This window comes from Periplaneta americana, unplaced genomic scaffold (assembly GCF_040183065.1).
Source record: "Periplaneta americana isolate PAMFEO1 unplaced genomic scaffold, P.americana_PAMFEO1_priV1 scaffold_18, whole genome shotgun sequence".
In the NCBI taxonomy this organism is placed as follows: domain Eukaryota; kingdom Metazoa; phylum Arthropoda; class Insecta; order Blattodea; family Blattidae; genus Periplaneta; species Periplaneta americana.
In genome coordinates, this window is record NW_027185499.1 from 2,580,535 (window position 1) to 2,602,956 (window position 22,422).

Genomic DNA, 22,422 nt, shown 5'->3' on the forward strand with positions numbered 1-22,422 from the left:
CACTACAAAAATATAAGTTCAAGGAGGCCTACTTAGCACAGCGTAATACACAAATACACTATTACGTTATCCCACAAATTAAATAAACACAACAAAAGCAGGAAATATACCCATTTTCAGAACCACATGACAAGCAGACGTGTTCTTTACTCAGAGAGAAAAATTAAAGTTTTCTGGAAATGTAGTAGTGTAGCGCAGAGTCTTTCTCTCTATCTTTTAACACCATTTTCTCCATTAACTAATGGTCAGAAAACGCACAGAAAAAGTGTTATGCCCTCTCACTGTGAGAGTGTCACATAATAACATTAAAGAACTTATGGTATTATATTATGATATGTTAGGAAGGCAAATCTCGTTGCTCGCAATCACAAGCTTTGTGATGAACTGATGAGAACGCCGCTAACTCTGTCATAAGAGTAGCCAGTATCAACACTCAGCAATCCCCATTCAGACTTAAATTCAAAGAAAATACCGCCAGTCATTGTATCAGCCGGACGCTTGGGAGTTCAGTTTAATTTCAAACGGTAAAGGGTGCAGTTGTTTTGTACCTAGGTGATTTATATTTTAATATTCATTATAATGAGTGAAAGTCGGAAAAATCTCAGTGGTTCTCAATACTAGAAACACCTCTTATTGAGGTTCTGGCTGATATGTAAATCTATTACCAGACAGTACATCTCATTTGACGATATGTGTCAGAGGATGAACTGCATCTAAAATCTCATTAGTGTAATATGTAGCTAGTTAGCGTTGTATGCAATGGAGGGGGAAAGGAACTGGTCACCCTACCCCATTATCTCCTGGCCTAGTTGCCTTATGAGTGATGCCTTGATGGTGTCACTTGTGGGTTCCAGACCTGTCTTCGGACAGTTGACTAAACAACAATACCGGAAACTCGAGAAAGACAAGGCAATAAAAAGAGAGGAAATGGTGAGAAAAAGTGCAAAAATATGTGTTATTTAAAAAACAAACATAGCCAGCTTGTTCCAGTTCGAGTCCAGGTACATCAGAGTGTAATAATGTGGTGAACAGCAGTTACCGAAAATAGTGCAGCGTGTGGTTCATTTTAGTCAGGCGTTTCTGATATTAGAAACAGTAATAATGATGCAGAATCAATTATTTCATTTGATCCAAATGACGCATATAGGGCGAAATAAGGGGCAGAAATATTTTTCTCTGCCTAGAGGCGTCAAGTAGCTAGATTCGACCCTGCATGTTAACACACCGGATGATGCAAGAAACATGATGCATGGCACATGGAGCGTGACACATAACGCCATGTTATTTGATCTAATGAGTCATTCAGTGTGGAGTCATCAGATGGAGATCTTCTGCTATTGTCAATAATAAGAATGCGAAGATAAAGGTATAGGTTTCGGATTCATTGGTTCAAAACGTTGAAAATCATGGTGCTTGTAGTGTTTTATTGGTGGAGTTAGAACAGCATCCAGACAAATTCACAGAATATTACAGAATGTCCAAAGAATCATTTGAAGATACAGCAAACTGTGAATATTCCTAATAGATGGAAAACATGTATGAGTATTACACAAGCACATGGACTTTTCACTCTGATTTCTGTTGAAGACTTGGGTAGAAATAGTGTTGGTGCTAGGGTTGCCAACTATTTTTGAAGAAAATATGGGAGACTAAGTGGTCTACAATATTTCACATAAAAAATTGAAAAATTATTAAATTCAGTTAGCGGCACTAAAAACAATTTTATTGTACATTTTGGCAGCTAGGCTTAAATTAAAGTATTTTGAGATATTTTACCTAGCATAATAGTTTCAAACAAATTGTAAAAATTTCCTACATGAGTAATTGAAGTTGACTGTGATTTGCAGTTCTGATTTGATTAAAGTGTCGCGCTCCTTTTTCGAACATCTGAGGATTGCGAGACTTCATATGTGAGTATAGGTATATATCAATGTTAACAAGCTTGTTAAAATTGGCCATAAAGTCATTTAAATATGTGCTCCTGCATATATGACTTACCGGTATATGTCTAAATTGCAGGTAGTAGGCCATTGATGATATAATGAGGAGAGTTCGGCTGGCACCGTGCATCGTGTCCCAGCATAGCTCAGTTGGAAAGAGCGCTCAGCACGCAGAGTTGAGACGTCCTGGGTTCGATTCCCGGTGCTGGAACGAATTTTTCTCAAAATTAATAGGTATCTACATGTTGACTACTAACAAAAAATAGTAGTCTTGATTATTCAATGTGGATGCGAGACCATATATACGAATGTATGTATATATCTGATTACTTAATGTTCATAACAGAAAACACTCTTTGTATAAGCTTAGCTGCACATTCCAGGGCATCTCTGGAACAAGAGAATCCATCATATAAATCACCTTCAACCACGTAAAAATTAAATGTTTCAATTAATTTTTACATTATGCAAAACTAAGGTAGGAAAAAGTTTGAAGAGAAGAGAAATGCGGAAGTCGGGAGACTGTTAAAAATTGGATGGTGCCGTATGTTCAAAAATGGGCGAACCAATGTCCATGATGAAGAGAGAACCTCGACCGAGTATCGTGAATGCAGATCTGATTTGTTTGGTTGACAAAAAGGTTAGAGCAAACCGCAGATTTCCCATGTCAGAGCTTAGTGAGGATTTTCCACAGATTAGTCGTACTCTTGTGTACAAAGTGATTACCAAAGATTTGGGCTACTGGAAACTTTCTGCCAGATGAGTGCCTAAATTCCTTTCTGAGGAACAAAAGGCTCAGTGAATGGGAGCAGCACTGTCCTTTCTTGAGCATTACGAAAGAGAAGGTGATGCTTTTCTCGATCAGATTATGAAAGGAGATGAGACTTGGGTGCGGTATGTGAATGCAGAAACAAAGCTTCAATCAATGCAGTGGGGCCATACTCACTCCCTGAAAAATTCCACAAAGTGTCGTCAAACACTTTCCACGAGGAAACTTGTGGCAACTGTCTTCTGGGACAGAAAAGGAATTTTGCTAATGGAGTTCTTGGAGAGGAATGCCACAATTAATGCTGAGCGTTACTGTAACACACTAACAAACTTGAAAAGCGCAATTTAAAACAAACGTCACAACAAATGTTGAGCTCTGGGGTGATTTTCCTGTATGACAACACCCGGCCGTATACAGCGCGTCATACTGTGACCAAACTCCGAAAGTTCAACTGGGAAGTATTGGATCACCCTCCCTATAGCCCACATTTGGTACCTAGCGATTACCATCTCTTCATGCACATGAAGACGTGACTTGGCTCGAAGTGCTTTGACAATGACGAAGAGTTGAGAATCAGCGTCGTAGGTTGGCCGAATTCTACGATTGTGGAATTTCAAAGCTCGTCAAATGCTACGACAAGTGTCTCAATGTGACTGGAAAATGTGTGGAAAAATAAATTTGAGTGTACAATTTCAAACGTATTCTAACCCAATTCTGTAACGTCATTCACAGGTTTGTAAAAAATAAATGGCTACTTTATGAATAGCCCTCGTAGAACAAAGATACATATTGCTTTCTTATACAAAAACATTCTAGCATCCCCAGAAAGAGTAAGTTACGTACTCGTGCTCAGAGGGCATTCCACATAATGTTAAGATATTTTATTACATAACAGAGTAAAAAGTAAAAAAAGAAAAAGAAAAAAGAAAAAGAAAAAAGAAGAAGAAAAACATATCAGAATAATTGAACTTTAAATTTTCTCTCTAGACAGGAATTTTTAATTGATTTTTTAAAATAAGGAGCATTAGTAAATTGTACACTATCTACCAAAAAGTAATTGCTAGAAGTCATGTTTCTACTGTGCAGTGGTATGCAGACAATAAGGTGACCAGTTGAACTGGCCTGCACAGAGTCCTGATCTCAATCACATTGAGCACCTTTAAGACGAATTGGACCGGCGATTGAGGTTTCGGGAAATTCGGCCAACTTCCATTGTCCAACTGAGTGCCATATTGCAAGAGGAATGGCGACGCATTCCAGTGGATATCCCACACAAACTAGTGGAAAACATGCCTGAAAGGGTGGCTGCTGTTATAGCAACAAGAGGTGGTACCACGAGGTTCTAAAGGGGCAAAAATAGTGCCCAATTACTTTTTTATAGATAGTGTATATTTGGGAATTTAGCTATTAAGTTACCATGTTATAAAGCCTTGCACCGAAATTGCTACTGTGATTATATGCTACAGTTATGATACATTTAGGTTCTGTTAAGCATAATATATGTTTTCTGATCTTTTGGTTTTATATTTATGTCAGTGATGTCAAAGCAAGCGCATTTTTCTGACCTTGACGTCGTGCGCGGGCATCAAGCGCTAAGTATGGAAAGAGGAAAGGTTGTGTATATGAGTAAGCAGCCTGTAGGATTAAGAAAACAGTGGTGCACAAACTTCAAACGGAACGTGACATTTTATGTCGTTATTTTTATATGGCTTCTTTCTGTTTGATATTATCTATATTGTCTGTAAAACAAAAGTACTAATACCAATTTCTTAATATTGCAGTTGTTTTTAAATGTTAATAACATAATTAAGAGTTAAGAAGGAATATTCACATAAATTCCATAGTAGTACAACTATACTGTACTAAATATCCCAAAAAAAGAGATTGAGTATGACATGACAAGTTGTAATTGATATTGATGATACCTTTAGCCCTATAAAAATAATCAATCAACTAATCAAGAAAATATTACAGTACAAAGCAAAGTTACCTAGGTGCTGTATATGTTTTAAGTGTAACTAATATTCCATAACAAAACTCTTACCACATTATGCTTTTAAGGTGATATTGGTGAGCAACTTCCTATCATCAGAATATTAAATTATTTTCTCGAAATGTGCTGAAGCTATAGAGCTGACATTTTTACAACACATGGGGATGTATCTTTTGCTTATGATGTAACAGTAGTTGCTTTGTTAGTCATTCATTTCCATGCGAATATTTTCAAAACTTTCAATACACTATCTTCAGTAATATGCATTTACAGTATATTAAATTAACGAAAACATTCTGTAAGGCTACTAAATAAATAGGCCTGTATCTGAAAATTTCACTTGTCTATAAAGAAAGTTGAGAAAATATTTCTTTTGAACAAAAAAATCAAACTTGTGAAAAATGAACATTAAAATTAAAACTTACATTCTTATAATGCAATACTTCCAGACAAATCTAAAATTTAACATGGATACAGTTTTAATAAGTTCTCTTCCCTTTATCTATTGAATTAGTGCTGACCATCCCTGAACAGGCTCTCCTGAGCTCTAAAGCACGCGCTTGCTCCTATGGGCATCAATTGACATCACTGATTTATGTGAATATAAATTAAATATATTTCGGTTTTTATGTACGAAATTCAATAATACATTGTTATAAATTTGATGGAAGTCAAATACTTTAAATCCTGAATACAACAGTTCTGAAGGGTTATCAAGAGTTTATTCAGGCATAACTTTATTATTCTTTTCTGTAGCAGAGTTGTTGGCATGGATGGAGGTACTATTAGCACTGTATTAACTTCGCACTTTCTTAAACATCAACCATAGTACACCAACTATTTACTTTTCTTACACATACTGCTACCACAACCACTAAAAAGTTTTGATCAACACTTCAACCATTAATGCTTCATTATACTACTCTGATTGCTCTCTGCAATTTTTTTAGTTGGTTATTTAACGACCCTGTATTAACTACTAGGATATTTGGCATTGATTGTATTGGTAATAGCGTGATGGTATTTGGGAAGATGAGGCTGAGGGTTCGTCATAGATTACCCGACATTCGCATTCGTCTTATGGTTGGAGAAAACCTCGGAAAAACTACCAGTAATGAGCGCAAGCTGGAATTGAACCCATGCCCGAGTGCAACTTTGGATCAGCAGGATCCTTGTCCTTGTAAGCTTTTTATTTGTTATACACATTAATGGTAACATTTTCACAATTCACTTTTTTGCTTTAAAAAGCTAACAATTATTGTGTCTACTTACTGATTGATGTCCACGTTTTTCTTCAGTGATACCGTACACCGCAGCATAGAATAATGAATCCACTGAGAACTTGATTTCTTCTTTTCACTTTTCATTTAACAATATTCAAGCATAAACTTTTCAGAAATATTCTCTACTTTTTTTTTACACACTCTTAAAACTTCTTATATTCCTCTTCATACCTCTGTCGCGATTTTGTTGGAATTAATAAATCAGTACAGCTGTTAATGCAATACCATTGACACTTATATTTATAAATAGTCATGGTGACAATACCGACAATAATAACATTCTTCAAATGTTTCTTGCACACGGCCCTCTATATGAATCGATCATCTACAAAGCAAATGTATATAGCTTCAAATGTTTCTCGTACAAGGCCCTCTATATGAATCGATCACCTACAAAACAAATGTATATAGCTAGCAATAAAAATTTTACATTTAGACAATATTCAATTTTACATTATTTTTTTTTATCAAAGCGGATGAAACTTTGTACGGTACACATGTCGTAACTTCATATTACAATAGTAGACTGGTTATCAACTCGGCCTGCAGCCTTGTTTGGTTTGTTTTGTGCATTTATAATCGTTAGTTGAGTGTTTAGTTTTGTGTTGAGGGTTTATATTCGTTTGCTGAGTGTTCCATTTACACAGAAACATTTACATAGACCTAAAAATAGTGAAATAAGTATAGTTGTAGTGTTCAGTTTATTTATCGTTGTTATATTTAGTTGGATAAGTTGTCAATTATGCCTAGGAAGAAAAGTATTAGATCTGTACTTAGTTTTGCTCTGAATGAAAGAAGATGGGGTCCTAAAACAGTGAAACAAATTGAGAAAAAATTCTCGTTTTTCATGAAATTGTTCAAAGTGACCACCAACAGCATCCAAACACTATTGATGCCGCCGAACTGTTCCACGAACTAAGTTCCGTAATGTGTCCAGTGTCATAGCTGCACATGACGTTAAATTTTGATTTGTTCTCGTAGCACATCCAGTGTAGCTGGCGTTTCCCAATAAACAACATCCTTTAGGGTCCCCCATATGTAGAAATTGGTGTTAGGTTTGGGGACTGTGCTGGGTACTCGACAGCACCTCTTCGACCTATCCATTAAGCTACAATTTCCCCGAAAATGATAATTTTATCTGAATTTGTTCTTAAGTTATTTATAAACGAACAGTGTATACTTTTTTTAGGCTAATCTGTATTTTAAGTCATGTTATGTTACATTAAAATTAAATTTCAAATGAAAATTCTGAAGAAATTTTAAGAAAACAGCAATAATAAATCTTGGTCAGTATTACTTACTGAAAAAGAATATATAAGGTATCTGATTCTTTTCGACATGATTCAGTAGCAAAATTTCGGATGCTAATCGGTCATGACTGTTTGCAGCACCCTGTTTAAAATTGAAATTTTTTGTTCACCAAAATGCATCCTGTGTAATCTAGAAGACTCTTTGATGAATCAAGAACATTTACGAAAATGTCCAGCTTTGGCATCAGATTTTTTGGATTCGGACTCTAAATTATACTGCAAAGTTAGAAGGTGAATGGAGAACTTCCAAGTGTCTGGGCAATAGATACTGCTGCTGCTACTATGTTACATTAAACCAAGTTTTATTTAATTTCCATTTCGACATGTACAAAACACAGTTCTGAATTCATTTATGCTTTAGATTGCATTAATGCAATTTCTCCAAAGTATCATTTGTCTCTACTTGGCAATGCATAAACAATGTCACATTACAAAAATTCTGCTAACAAGTTTGGAGTTAGACCTTCTATATAACCTTAAATTATATGTGTTTTTTAGGTTTTCACGGTGAATGTGATTTGGATATTGCACTATGTCCTGGAGCTAACATTTCTAACGTTTCGAAACTACATACAGGTTCCATGATCAGGGCAGAGAGCCTAGGCAAGACCAGACAGTTCGCCTACTCTGCTGGCCATGTAGTGCCTGCTGAGCTCAAATGACAAATTCTGAGGGGAATATCTGTCAGTGACTAAGCTCTTAAGAGGCTTTTGAGGCTCATATAGCCTACCGGTACATATATATTCTTATATGAGGTCTCGCCATCCTCATTGAATAATCAATGAATCGATTCCAGGTGCTGGAACGAATTTTTCTCAAATTAATAGATATTTACAGTATAGCTATCAGAATGCTGCATTGGAGTTAAATCGCTCACTTGAACTCGGTCGAGTGTCGCACCCTCGAGTGAGGTAAGATCGGTCGTGATATGCTCGTAATAAATAGAAGCACAGTACAAGGTCACCTCACCAACATGTCTTATCTTGTATGGAAGGCGACAAATAAGATACACATATGTTTTGCTCACACGGTAAAAATAAGGCTTTATTTTCTGCGTTTATGACAAACGTTTAATGGAACAGTCAGTGGAACGTACCAAAACAGGAACATGAAGTTATCAATAAAATAGTATGAAAAACTTCGATATACAGTTATTATTGCTAATTCATAATTATTCAGTATTTGATTTACCACATATATAATTTGATAGGTCCATACATAGTGTTCCGCCTATATACTGCGACAATGTAGAAACGTTTTACAAAATATTATTGATATAGCAGTAGATTAATAACAATATTAGTACAGAGATAACGTCACAGAAAATATAATAAAACGAATAATCAAGCTGCACAACTGTTACAGACGCAAAGATTGATACACTAATTATTAGAGATTATTATTATTATTATTATTATTATTATTATTATTACTAGAAAACTTGATACAGTTCTTGCATTATCGTGATTGTGTTCTCCGTTTATAATAATTACATTTACATCCAATAACATCTATCAGATATGGCAAAACCAGAATCATTCCTGCGTGGAAAAAAAAAAAAAAAAAAAGAACATTTACCTACAATATTTATATTACATTTTAATGCAAGTTTTGTAATTGTACTATGGAGAGGTTAGTTAAACACTGCAAAGTTTTGAAATGATAAACATCTTTGATGTTACTACACAGTTCATCACTGTAACAAGAACGAATGTCTAACGCTCGGCTTATACCGTTCGAGGATTTATCGCTCGTGACAATTTTACCCATCATGCATGTGCGCTACCTATCGATTATGCTATGAACTACTTAGCGCTCGAGCGAAAACGTCTGATGCAGACCTCTGATGGCTGCTTATAGTCATTGATTATTCAATGAGGATGGCGAGACCTCATATAAGAATATATATGTATATATCAATGTTAACAGTAACTCATGAAGCCATTTAAATATGCAATCCTGCATACATGGCTTGAATGTCTTAAATGCAGGTAGTAGGCTATTGATAATACAATGAGAGAAGTTCGGCCGTCACCATGGATCATGTCCCGGTGTGGGTCAGATGGAAAGAGCATTCAGCGCGCACAGCTGAGAGGTTCCGGGTTCGATTCCAGGTGCCGGAATTTTTTTTTCTCAAATTAATAGATTTTGATTCTTAGCAGACCCAAAAAAATTAAGTTATTATACCTAGTAACAATAGGTCTATACGTTTGCAATAATGATGTATCGTAACACTTGGTTTTCACTCACATCCTTCACTGTTGACAGTCATTCCAGGATGCAGAGTTTGGTGCGAGATTTGTGGTAGAAGTCTCTAAACCTCTAAAAAGGCATGGCTACGACCTTGACTCGGAAGCTTGAAGGGGACAAGAGAGGAGATATCAATTCACTACATCTCAGTATGAAACAAGGCTAGCCTTCTGCCAAAATAATATGTCGCGCTATATTGGTGTTCTGGGGGTGATGATGGTCGCCTTCTCGTGGTACCCCCTGAACTATGTTTAATGAACATAGAAAAAAAACGACCATCCAACATGCTCCAATGACAAATACAATCCGAAGTAAATTATTTCGGAGGTAAAAAAGTCCCCTCATTCGGATCTCCGGACGGGGAATATTTTAGCATCACATAAGAAGACAAAACACAATATAATTCTACCTCAGCTGAAGGTCTTACAGTGGAATGCTGGGGGCCTTAATCAAGCCAAGAAAACTAAAATACATAAAATTCTAATAGATAAAGACATTGATATGTTTGCAATAATGGAAGCCAATGTTGCAGCTGAACAATTACAGTTCTTTGTTTTCAAGAACTACAATACATTTCTGGGTCATTTGCGAAATTTGTATAACAAATGGACGATTGAGAACGTCAAAATTAAAGTATTATTTAGTGCATATTCTGCATGTATTAATATAGTGCAATGTCTCTGCCATAGTAATCAGCCACTGTACACTGACCTTTCTTTACAGCATTCTCTACAAGCATCGATGAATCTTTGATGGCACGACGAAATGTCAGGAGTGTTATGGGACAAGACAGTGGATCTTTATAGAAATAGAATTCCTTTGTTTTTATATCAGATATTCTTCAAACAGTGCATAGTTCTTAGAATAGTAACAGAACTAACTTCAGATCAAAAATGAACAATTAGTATATTAAATATCTTAATATCAAATCTTTTACCTAATATAAAATAATAACTTGTTCAGTAACTAACAGAAACCATCATCATCATCATCATCATCATCGTCATCATCATCATCGTCATTGCAGGTATTAGGCCTAGTGGCCTGTTATGGTCTCTGTCCATCTTTTCAGGGGGCGTCCCAAAGATCGTCTTCCATGTGGTATATAGTGGAGAATTTGTCTTGGGAGTCTGGAACGGAGTCCCAAAGCCAGTCCAAAGGCTATAAGGTGGCAACCCCACCACTGAACTTACTACTCCTCGGCTAGCAACCGATTAGTAGGACATTTATATGCTTTCAAGTCTCCAAACCATTCTTTCAGTAACAATTATCTTAGTAGATTGCCCTTAAGGCGAAGATATTTGAGCTTTAATTTCTTTAATGATAGATAATTAGAAAAAAATTGAGGCTCTGTTTTGAATGATGCAACAGACATGACATGGAGTAACAGATCTGACAGGTAACAGACATGACAAAGCAAACAAGCATGTGCGAACCTAAAGTTTTTTTTTTTTTTTTTTTTTGGCTTAAAAATCTCCAAAATAGCAACTTAGCTACTGCACTCGTGTACTATTATGTCCTCTTGATCTTGACTTTATATCTTGTTATTTGTGGAAAACACAACACTAACAGATCTGACAGAGTAAAAATTAATGCTTAGACTAAAACATAAAGCAAGAGTATGACACACAAACAAATCAAAATGGGTGAACATAGCAGTACAATCAAGATGGTTTTTTGTGCATCATCTTGGCTTGTGCTGACATTGGTGGATTTCTTTTTCAACTGTGTACCCATAGGAACAGAATGGTGTAACAGAGCTGACTGATTTACTGGACTAGAGTAATTATGCAATCGTATTATAAGGAAATATAAAGTCAGACACAAATGCAGAAGTTTTGATAATATCAAATGTTTCTTTAATTTTTTTTTCAATTACATTAATAAACAGTGCTTTTTCTGTACATAATCGTGCTTCATTTTAAATACTTAACTAGTATGGACAAGGCATTTTAGCTGTTACTATGAGAATTTTATTTTATTCTCGTGAAATATTGCACATCAAGGAAATACTTCTTGTGACTTTACTACATTAGTATTGAAACTACTCACTGTTAGGAATTTATAACTCTATCGTTACCAGTATAAATGCAATAATTGGAAGGGTATGAATTGATGGAACTGATTTGTTATCAAATTCTGCAAATGACACTTCTACAACAGGGAGCTTCTACCTGAAAGCCAGATTTGCATAATATATTCGTTACTTCAGATTTGTCTTCCTCAGTCATTTGTTTAATAATGTTGAAGGTTAAAGTTACCGTATTCCTCTTTTGATGCCAACTAGTATGCCACTAGCTCTTTGCTTGCTTTGGGATATAAAGGGAAGAAACATTAAAAAAAAAGATTAATACAAAACAAAATTATTTCACACATAACAATAAATATTATACACAAACTGAAGGATTACCAATGGGTTCACCTATATCAAGTATATTATCTGAAATCTTTATTCATAATATAGAACAAACACACATACTAAACACTGACAACAACAAACACGCAGAGAGAATAATGTACTGGCATCGATATGTAGGTAACATAATAGCCCTATATAATGGAAACAAAAGACAAATAGAAAACCTACATCAACAACTCAACAAAATACATCCCAAATTAATGTATACAATAGAAACAGAACGTAACCAAGCTATAAATTTCTTAGACATCACCATAACCAAAACAAATAATAGACATGAATTCAAAATATACAGGAAGCTCACCACAACTGCAACACACATACACAATTCGTCTAACCATCCCATACAACATAAACATGCAGTTTTCCGTACAATGACACACAGATTAATTAACATACCAATGAACAACGACAACTATACTGAAGAAATAAACACAATAAAATATATAGCACAAGACAATGGGTATAACTCTAACATGATAGACACACTAATAAAAAAGTCAAAACAAAAACAGAACAAACCAACACAAACACCACGTGAGAATAAATAAATAACATTAACATATCACAACCAATACTTACAAAATTGCAATTTCATTCAGAAAACTAAAATACTAGATAGCATACAAAACAAATAACACAACACAGAAATATCTAAATAATCATATCAAACGTTCAAATAAATATAATTCAACTGGGGTTTAGAAACTAAAATGCAATAGTTGCCCACATTTTTACATAGGACAGACAGGAAGAACCTTTCAAACAAGATATAAAGAACACATTAAAGATATAACCAAACCATACATCACATCAAATTACGCAGAACATATTATCAACAATAATCATGACTACAATAATATAGAAACAGATATGGAAATTCTACACATCACACCAAAAAGTCCACAGTTAAACATCTTAGAACAATACGAAATATACAAACATACAATAACACACCCACAACATATACTTAATACACAATTACAGTTCAATACCCACACATTATTCGACATCATGATACATAGCACACAAACAAACACCCCCACCATAGGAGCAACTCACCCCCACCCCTACAACTGACGAATGCAAATGGCAGTATGCAAGATCAACAGGAACATCAGTAGTTCGTAGGATACTGAAGATGATGCAGAACCGGCATCAAAACGGGCCGTCTGTCTAAGGTACATAACCTTTTTAAAAAATTTTAACACTTTTAACGTGTGTTTAAACAATTTTAAATTTTTTAAACAAAGTGTTAACATGAACCAGAATCAATGACATTAAAAGTACCGGTAGCTCGTGATTCAGCCAGAAAACAAGCAGAAGAGAACAGTAATAGAGACAATTTTATAGACTGGAAGCTTGTAAAGTGGCCAAATTTAAGAAAGAAGTACTCTCAGCCAAAAGGCAAAGTTTTAACAATTTCATCTCTAAAATGGTCTATAGAAAAGATGGTATAAAAGCTTACCCGAATTTATATCTAATATCACAAAGAGTAATCCACCAAGTAACTCACTTATAATTTACAAAAATACACAACTAACAGACCCCCAGGTTATTGCAAACGCCTTTTTAAGTACATATGCAATAATACATAGAATCACAACAACTCACAAAAAGTTAGAAAAAAGCATGAAAAAAATATGAAGGTGAACAAAAGAAGTGTGTTTGCATGAACACAAGAGAAGTGTTTGTTGCTAGTTTCACAATCCATGAACTAGATGCAGCTATTGGGACTCTTAAATGCAATGAAGTCTCTGGTCCAGATTTAATTCATTCAGAATTTATCAAGAACCTTGGAGACAAGTCTAAAAAACCATACTGAACGTTTTACAGTACCGGTACCTGCTAACTGAAAAAGAAAATCATTACCAGTATTATACCCATTTTGAAGAAAGGTAAAACTTCATCTAATATTAATAACTACAGACCTATTTCTCTGACAAGCCAGATATGGAAAATATGGAAAGAATGATTGCTGCACGTCTCAATTGGTTCCTTGAATCCAACAACTTGTTTTCAAAACAGCAATCTGTGTTTATACAATACCACTCACCCAGTGGTGATATTCAAAAAGTTTAACAATCAGTTCTCTCATGTATGTTAAACATATACAGTATATGCCCATGGTAATTCCAAATATTACCTAGAAATATTTTAACAACCGGTTCGTCAATACTGGTGCGAGCTGGCTGAATATCACCACTGCACTCACCTAACGAACAAGTTGTTTATTTCAGTCAGAGTGTTAAAAAAGCCATGAACAAAAAAGAACAGACTGCGTTGTTCATATTTCAAAAAAATTTCTTGAGTTGTCAGATTTCTGTCATCACTTACTTTTTAGTTTCACAAAAATTAGACTTCAACAAACAAAATTTGATAACACAATCTCAAGGGAAAAAAATGGAACTCTCTGCATCATAATCCAGTTAATTCCCAATTTACCGCGCAAATCGTCTGTAATTGCATTTAGATTGGCAACAGGCCATGACTGTTTGGCCAAGCACCTGCATAGAATTGCACTATATCAATCCCCTAACTGCTCATTGTGCAATTCAAATCAAGAAATGGATTCTGAACACCTCAAAATCTGTGCTTCAGTGGCTGACCATGACAATATCTTTGAAAAATATTGGAGTGCAAGAGGTTAAATGACTTTATTGTCAAACACCTGGCATGAGAAAACAACAACTTACTTACAAATGGCTTTTAAGGAACCCGGAGGTTCATTGCCGCCCTCACATAAGCCCGCCATCGGTCCCTATCCTGAACAAGATTAATCCAGTCTCTACCATCATATCCCACCTCCCTCAAATCCATTTTTTATATTATCCTCTCATCTACGTCTCGGTCTCCCCAAAGATCTTTCTCTCTCCAGCCTCCGAAATAACACTCTATATGCATTTCTGGGTTCGCTCATACGTGCTACATACCCTGCTCATCTCAAACGTCTGGATTTGATATTCCTAATTATGTCACATTATCAATATTCCCTTCAGGTAAAAATTAATTATGATTACATTAGTAATTCAAATTATTATAATCAATAATATTCATAATAATACATGCACACACTTATAAATGCTATCACTGAATATCTATACATAAAACTTCCCTAGAGGAACACAAAGAGATTCACTACAAGCACCTATTGGCGAGCGAACGACTGACAGAAAGAAATGTTTTGCAAGTGGACTTTATGCCTGACCAGGAACCAGTACCTGCGTTTTAAATCTCAACAGTTGCGAGGTTGTCAAATCTTTTGCGAGAGTTGTAGCCTACCAGTAAACTTTTTGTTTTTTGTTTTTTTTTTTAATTTTCTCATGTATCCCTTAATGAATTTATTCTTTTTAGCCTCATTTTTATATTACAGAGAATGGATTTTGCTTCTGCATTGGACTGACCCACACTTCAATCCTATTGGTATTATATTTGCCTCTTTGTCTCATTATATGGTTCTTTGCTTCAGTAAAGTCTCATTTTACAAACCTATGGATCAACAATTGGCTCTCTTCTGACAAAGGAAAAATTTTACAGTCTGTACAAAAGAAACCAAATGACCTGGAAATGTACAAAAACTTGCCCAGACATGTTCAAACATTTTTAACAAGAGCCAGAACAGGTCACATTGTCACTCAATTATACCTACACCGATTTCACATTTCTGATAATCCTACTTGTCTGTGGTGCAATAATCATGATGAAGATCTGAACACATTCTTCTATACTGTCCATCCATGAACCACAAAAGAAGTAAATTAAACTCATCAGTACCAGTTGCAGAAGACATAGCCCTGCAGTATATATTGACTACACCCCACCTCTGGCTACTAGCAACAGGCATCTATAATGAACACCGATCAAAATAGCCCTCATTTCTCGTGAAAAACAACTGAATAGACTGTTGTCAGCAAACAGCTGGATACATTAAGAAGATTGATTGATATATCCCTTAATGAAATAAGCTGAAAATTTACAAGGTTTTTATTCACATCTTCATTCACAAGAACCACTACTTGAAATAAAAATTTTTTCTGCCATATCTTAAAATTTCGAAATTTTGGAATCTTTTTTTGTACAACCAAACATCATTTCCCCCTTAGCTCCCACAATTTTAAAAGTATTTTTAAACTCGTGTCCATCCTGTTCCAGTAGGTTGTGGCAGCAGTGTGAATTAATATCATCCAATTATTTGTAGTGTTACTGTAGTAGTAATTTTTAAATTTTTTTAATTTTCCTGAAAATTTTCATTCAAATATTTTTTTTTATTTCTTCTATTAGTAATAAGATATTAATTCACATTTTGGATCATGATATATATATTATCCACGTAAAATTTCATGCAATTATCTTTAATAGTTTCTTCATTATGAGGGAAATGGTTTGAAAATTTAAAAAAATTTTAACTTTCAGAGAACAAGCGACAAACTTACAGACAGGTGGTGTTGACTAGAACTCTCTTGGTGCATATTTTGGGCCATAGCTCGGAAACTAATTTAGGAATTTATCAAATTCTTTCAGACAAAAAGAGAAAATTCTGTACTCCAGATTTTGGACAAAATAAAATATATCTGTTTTTTGTATCAGTTAAGCTGGAAGTTCCCCCTAAAATAATTTTAGGTTACTTTTGTAATATTAGGAGAATCAGTATGAGCATTAAAAAATATATAGCCTGGAACAGAATTCAGCAGCATAACAAGTCGATAATGAATGTATTCTGGGTTTCAATCAAAAATATATGGCAATCCTACATAACAAGATAATCCTGTGCTGTCCAGCAATGGAGGAAAACATATTGGGGTTTTAGTTCGATGGTGTGTGATCTGTCACTGGTATGTTTACAAAACTTTCGTCTGTTAGTACGTGTTGTAGATAGAATAATATTATTTTAGTGTATTTGACCGTTTGTAAGTAGTATAAAGGAATGTATAGGCCTACAGAGAGTTCCCATGCAGACCAGTCCCACTCCAACCTCCAACAAATCTGTTGTAGGATGGCAAGTGGTCAGGTATACTGACAAGTCTGTGCATACTTCTCTACACTGACAAGTCCCACTCCACTCCTTACCGCTTAGCTCCCTCAGGACAGGTGCTCTGCACTACTGTCATTAAGCCGTTGAAACATTACTACCTGGGACTGTTCTGTATAAGAACGCTCTGCAAGTTATATATAAGAAAATAAGTGAATACAGCCTACTGTTAGGCCTATAATACATGTTAGTTCAGTGAAAATAGAATATATTATGTTAGTAGGGTAAATAATTGTAAAATTAGATGAAAAGATTGAAAAATTTCCGTAACAAGGGCAAAAGACCCTTTAAACAGAGTAATATATCTAGGGTTTTGATAAAGAAATGGTGAAAACCTAACCTAAAAAACAGTGAAGAATGGGTTTAAACTGAAAATATGGAAATATTATAACAAAGAACTTCACCTGTGGTAGAATCTGTTCCATCTACAACAAGTGCTAGTCATAAAAATCCAAATTATAGAGCTTTCGAGATTATTATAGATTCAGACATAATTCAAACAGATCTTGACTGTGCAAAGTAATGTTGTGTTTTCATTGTGGTAAGGGAACTCTAAAGACAAAAATAACTATAATATCAGGCTTTGCCTTTAAAATATTAGTAATCTGTCAGAGTTCTGGCACCTCACTGTTGCATTTTTCACCAAAGAACCGAAAAATGTGTGAATAATTGCTTTTTAACATTTTTTTAAAATTCTGCTTAGACCTTGAAAGTTTTAGATCAGTGATCATCAACTCGCGTATGAGCGGGCGTGGGCAGTGCTTGGCTGATGCGTGCTTACTGTACCAGACAGAGGACTAGTTTGTGACGTTGTGTTGTAGTGAACAGAGGCGGTTCTTGCCATCCATTCAAACAAGAGATGTAAGGAGCAGAAAACACTTCAAAACGTAGGCCACATTGAAGAAATACAACTTACAGATGCATTATACAACTAACAGGAACGAATATGGCAGATACGAAGAGAAGAGCGTACAGCATTAATTCAACAATTCAAGGAAACTGAGCTAGAAGTTGTTTAAGATCACAGTGCTAGTGAATCGGCTATGTGACTCAGATATAAAATTTCACTTGTAATAGTAAAATATTAGAAACATTTTAAAGATTGAAAATTTGAAGAATGTTTAATTATAACTGAAGAATTTTTCTCACAACAAGTGTAGGAGTTCGAATCTATCAGTTTGTGTCCTTCCACTATGATGCATCCCATCCGAGGTCTAGCCAAGGACGTTCAGGTGCAATTAGTAATTGTTTGTCAGTCTTTCATTTGTTATTCTTTGGCAGTAGATGAAAATACTTATGTGAGCGATAATCCCCAACTGGTGATTTTTGTAAGAGGCGCTATTGAAAACCTTTAGGTTAAGGAGAGTTCTTATATATTGTTCTCATAAAAGATACTACTACTGGTTCCGATATTTTCATGTAGAGGCTGTAGAAATTATTTTGGACTCCCTTGGACTAAACTTATATCCTTGGCAAGCAATGGTGCTCATTCCACGGTTGGAAGTAAAACGGGTGTAATAAGGAGTCTAAGGGACAAAGTGAAAAGCGTTAATTTATCCCATGAAATTATTTCTTAGCGATCTGTCATAATATAGTAAAGTGCGGTGACTAAGTCGTGGCAAATTATTGGATAGGTTGTTTGAACTGAGGGAGGAAACATCATCGTTCACGGAGAAAGAAGAAAAGTCTGTATCATAATTGAAAAATGAAAAAATGAATTTGTGAACTTGCCTTCTTAATGGAATTACCTGAATGCTTTAAAGTGTTTTCTACAAGGTAAGAACAAGATTATTACAAAGTTATATGACAGTGAAGGCATTTAATATGAACCCATCTCTAATTATGGAACCTTAGCTTAACTGAAAGGATAAGTTACGTCACATTTTTCAAAATTAACAACGATATAGGCATACTAGTTTCTTTAGACTTTGGATTTCGAAGAATACATTCACACATCATGCAATCTGCGCCAGGAATTTGATTCGAGATTTAAAGACTAGGAAAATTTTCGATTTGATTTTCGATTATTATTCATAATTGGAACTCATTGATTTACTTTACGATAGTGAATTGAAGGACAAATATCAAAACAAAAGAAGTTGTTTGACTTTTATATGAACTTTCCATGTGTTAGATTTCCCCGATTGTACAGACATACATTTTCGGATTCACATATCTGTGGGAACAGTAATTTTTTCCTATGATGAAGATAAACAAGCCATGTCATGGAAGCCAAGTATCAGATCACAACTTAAAATGTGCTGTCACATTTTGCACTATACAAACAATAGTTCCAAACGTTGAGAAATTGCTGAGGGGAAAGAGAATTAAACAAATCCCGAAAAATCAGTGCTAATGCCATGTTGAGTGGCCTGAATGGAGTTAAATTTCTGCATTACTATTCCTAGGGTTTTTATGTGTTTTGTTCAACATTTTCTTTAACAGAAGCAGTTTATACATTTACAGTAATTGCCATGCATTGCCCGAATAATTAACACGAAATGTGTATTATATTTCTGAAAGTAATTATAAACTTATTAACTTCTAACTTTGTTGAAAATAGGCTACAATGTTTTTTTTTTTTTCAAATTGCTTAAGATAGTTTATTTAGATATTTCCATTCAGCCCGTATCTTTTTTCATCAGAAAACAATCATAAACCTATGCAGTAAATTCATATTGTGGTCCCGCCGCTGAACGTCTTACCTGCCCTGCTACGACTTTCCCTTGCCCAGCGAGCGAGCGGGCAAGGCTTGATGACAACACAGTGCTCTGAGTTGGGGACCACTGTTTTAGATGGAGGAAAAGGAAGGTTAAAAACGACAAAATTCCCATGAACTGAACAGTAATCATCTCCCCACCTCCTATAAAATATTCTACAGAGAGTTCCTCCACCTTTTTCTCCAGAAGAAAAGTGCTGATAAATGTAATATGAAAGAAATTGCACCCAGTACTTGTATGTGCACCGGTGAAAGTAGCAAGGTCATATTTGAAGTTTATTGTGAACACATTTTAAATATGGATCAAGGACATGCAAACAAGGAAACATTTTCTGTTGCTACAGGCATATCAAGCTTGTCTTCTACTGCTTATAGCAGCCATATAGCCTAGGTAAGTAAAATACTTTATCAGAAAAAAAGATTCGATTTCAGTAATGAAGTGCTAAGTGAAACTCATGCTGCAGTTTGACAGGCATATTCTTAAGCAGATTTAAAAAAACGATGATAGTGTGTTGGTATTGACATTGCTGTTGCTGTTGTTGTTATCCAATGCTCCTTAGCAATGAAGCCATCAGCTGTCTTGCAGTCCAGTATTTGCGTAATCTTATGAATGTTCAGGAGAAATTTGCAGTTAACTAGATGGTTTCTGTCCATGGCTTCATCCCTTCCACAAAAAACACAATTTCGTGATTGAATAGTGCCAATCTTATACAGGTGTTTCACCAGGCAATCATGTACACTCAGGAGACGAAAAGGCTCCTACATCAGAATTCCTTAACTTAGGATTATCTGGTATGAGATTGGGATTGAGGAGAAATTGCTACCATGCACGATCTTTAGATAATTCCTTCACTGTAAATGTAAGGTTGGGTTGTAATATGATGTTGTAGTTGGGAATAACTTTCTTAGCAAGCTGGTCTGCTGATTCATTGCCTTCAATTCCACAGTGAGCTGGAATCCATTGTAAAACTATTTTCTTATTATGATTTTGGAGCTGTTTCATCATGTAACTACATTAATACCGGTATGCTTTGAATATTTGAAGTGAATCATTATTGACTATTGCCTGGATAGCGGCTTTGGACTCAGTAAAAATAACAGCACTGGAGAATGTTTTGATTGTTCGAACTATGTTTTTAAGAACAGTGTCTATGACTCCCACATCCCCATCAAAGTTGAATCTTTCGTACACTACTTTTAACATTTGAATATAAATAATTGATTAAATGACGATCTTACTCGTGTTAATTATGTAAGCATGTGCGGCTTACAGCTGTTTCAAAATATACAGAAAACCAACCACCACCACCACCACCACACACATACACAACACATCTAATCACCCCACACAACACAAATATGCTGCATTCAGGACAATGGTGCACAGCTTACTCAACATACCCATGAGCCAACAACACTACAATGAAGAAGTGAACACAATCAAATACATAGCACAAGAAAATGGTTACAACCCAAACATAAGGAAGACAAAACAAAAACTGTACAAACACAAAAACACACGAAACACAACATAAACACAAGAACACATCACACTAACATACGAAAACAAAAACACACACAAGATCGCATCCTCATTCAGAAAACAGAAATACAACATAGCATTCAGAACAGAAAACACACTACAAAGACATCTCAACACACAAACAACACAAACAAATAAATACAACCACACAGGCGTATACAAACTCACATGCAATAGTTGCGACAGTTTCTACAGTGGACAGACAGGCAGATCATTCCAAACTCGATACAAAGAACACATTAAAGCAATAACCAGAGGACACAATACATTTACATATGCCGAACACATAACTAATGCTAACCACACATACAATAACATAAATACAGACATGGAAATCCTACACATACAACCGAAAAACCAAAAACTCAACACACTAGAACAATACGAAATATACAGACACACTAAAACACACCCTAATCAAATTCTCAACACACAGATCAATTTCAGAACACACACACTATTTAATACAACTTTTCATCACATCAACGCACCCACACAACAGGCAGCAAAGTTGAGATAGCGCCGAGATCTAGTAGACTCTGAGGATGGTGTCGAAAGCACCGAAACAGCTGTAAGCCGCACATGCTTACATAATTAACACAAGTAAAATCGCCAATTAATCAATTATTTGTAGTACCCTTCCCAACTGCTTCACAAAATGAAAAAAGTTACCGATACATATGCCTCCCGCTCCTGAAAATAGCCATCAGTGTACGTTTAATATGAAGCCAGGTTTCAGAAGAATAAATTATTATGAATTGTTTCTAGTGCTAGTTGTTTTGCTTCTACTGAAATTAATATCTCCTTTCTTAAATTCTTCATAAGGCTGATTTCAGAGTTGATATTAACAAATTCTAATGGATTCCTTTTTATTTTAAACTTTTCTATATGATTGGGAAAGTTGAGGTGATTTTTAACTTTATGCACTTTTTGAATGAACCCTTCCTATGTAAATAATTTAGGTGGTAAAGCATTGTACTTTCTCCAATGGTATGTATTTGATAATCTGATTAATTTTGCATGTTGGATTACTGTTTATTATTCAAAATCTTGTACCAGAGGTCTCTGATGAGCAAAGCTCGGAACTTGGGGACTTGTGTCTGCACGTGGCTAAACGACTGGACTTCAATGTCAACAAACTCCCTCTTCCAGCACGGAGGTACTGCC

At 35.2% G+C, this 22,422-nt stretch overlaps 1 protein-coding gene across 7 annotated transcripts in view; it reads right to left on the reverse strand.

Annotated features, from left to right (window-relative positions):
- The window catches only part of LOC138693707 (putative polypeptide N-acetylgalactosaminyltransferase 10), a 387,765-nt gene that overhangs the window by 324,511 nt on the left and 40,832 nt on the right, over positions 1-22,422 (reverse strand). For 2 of the 7 annotated variants that reach the window (XR_011330383.1, XM_069817536.1), the window contains exons 1-2: positions 5,975-6,683; positions 1,999-2,145 (exon numbers count right to left, since the gene is read on the reverse strand). Coding sequence is in view for 2 of the 7 variants with exons in the window: in XM_069817536.1 (XP_069673637.1) it covers positions 1,999-2,145; positions 5,975-6,069 (242 nt within the window). In the remaining 5 variants the exon portion in view is untranslated. The other 5 variants (XR_011330384.1, XR_011330387.1, XM_069817537.1 and 2 more) reach the window with 5 other exon arrangements.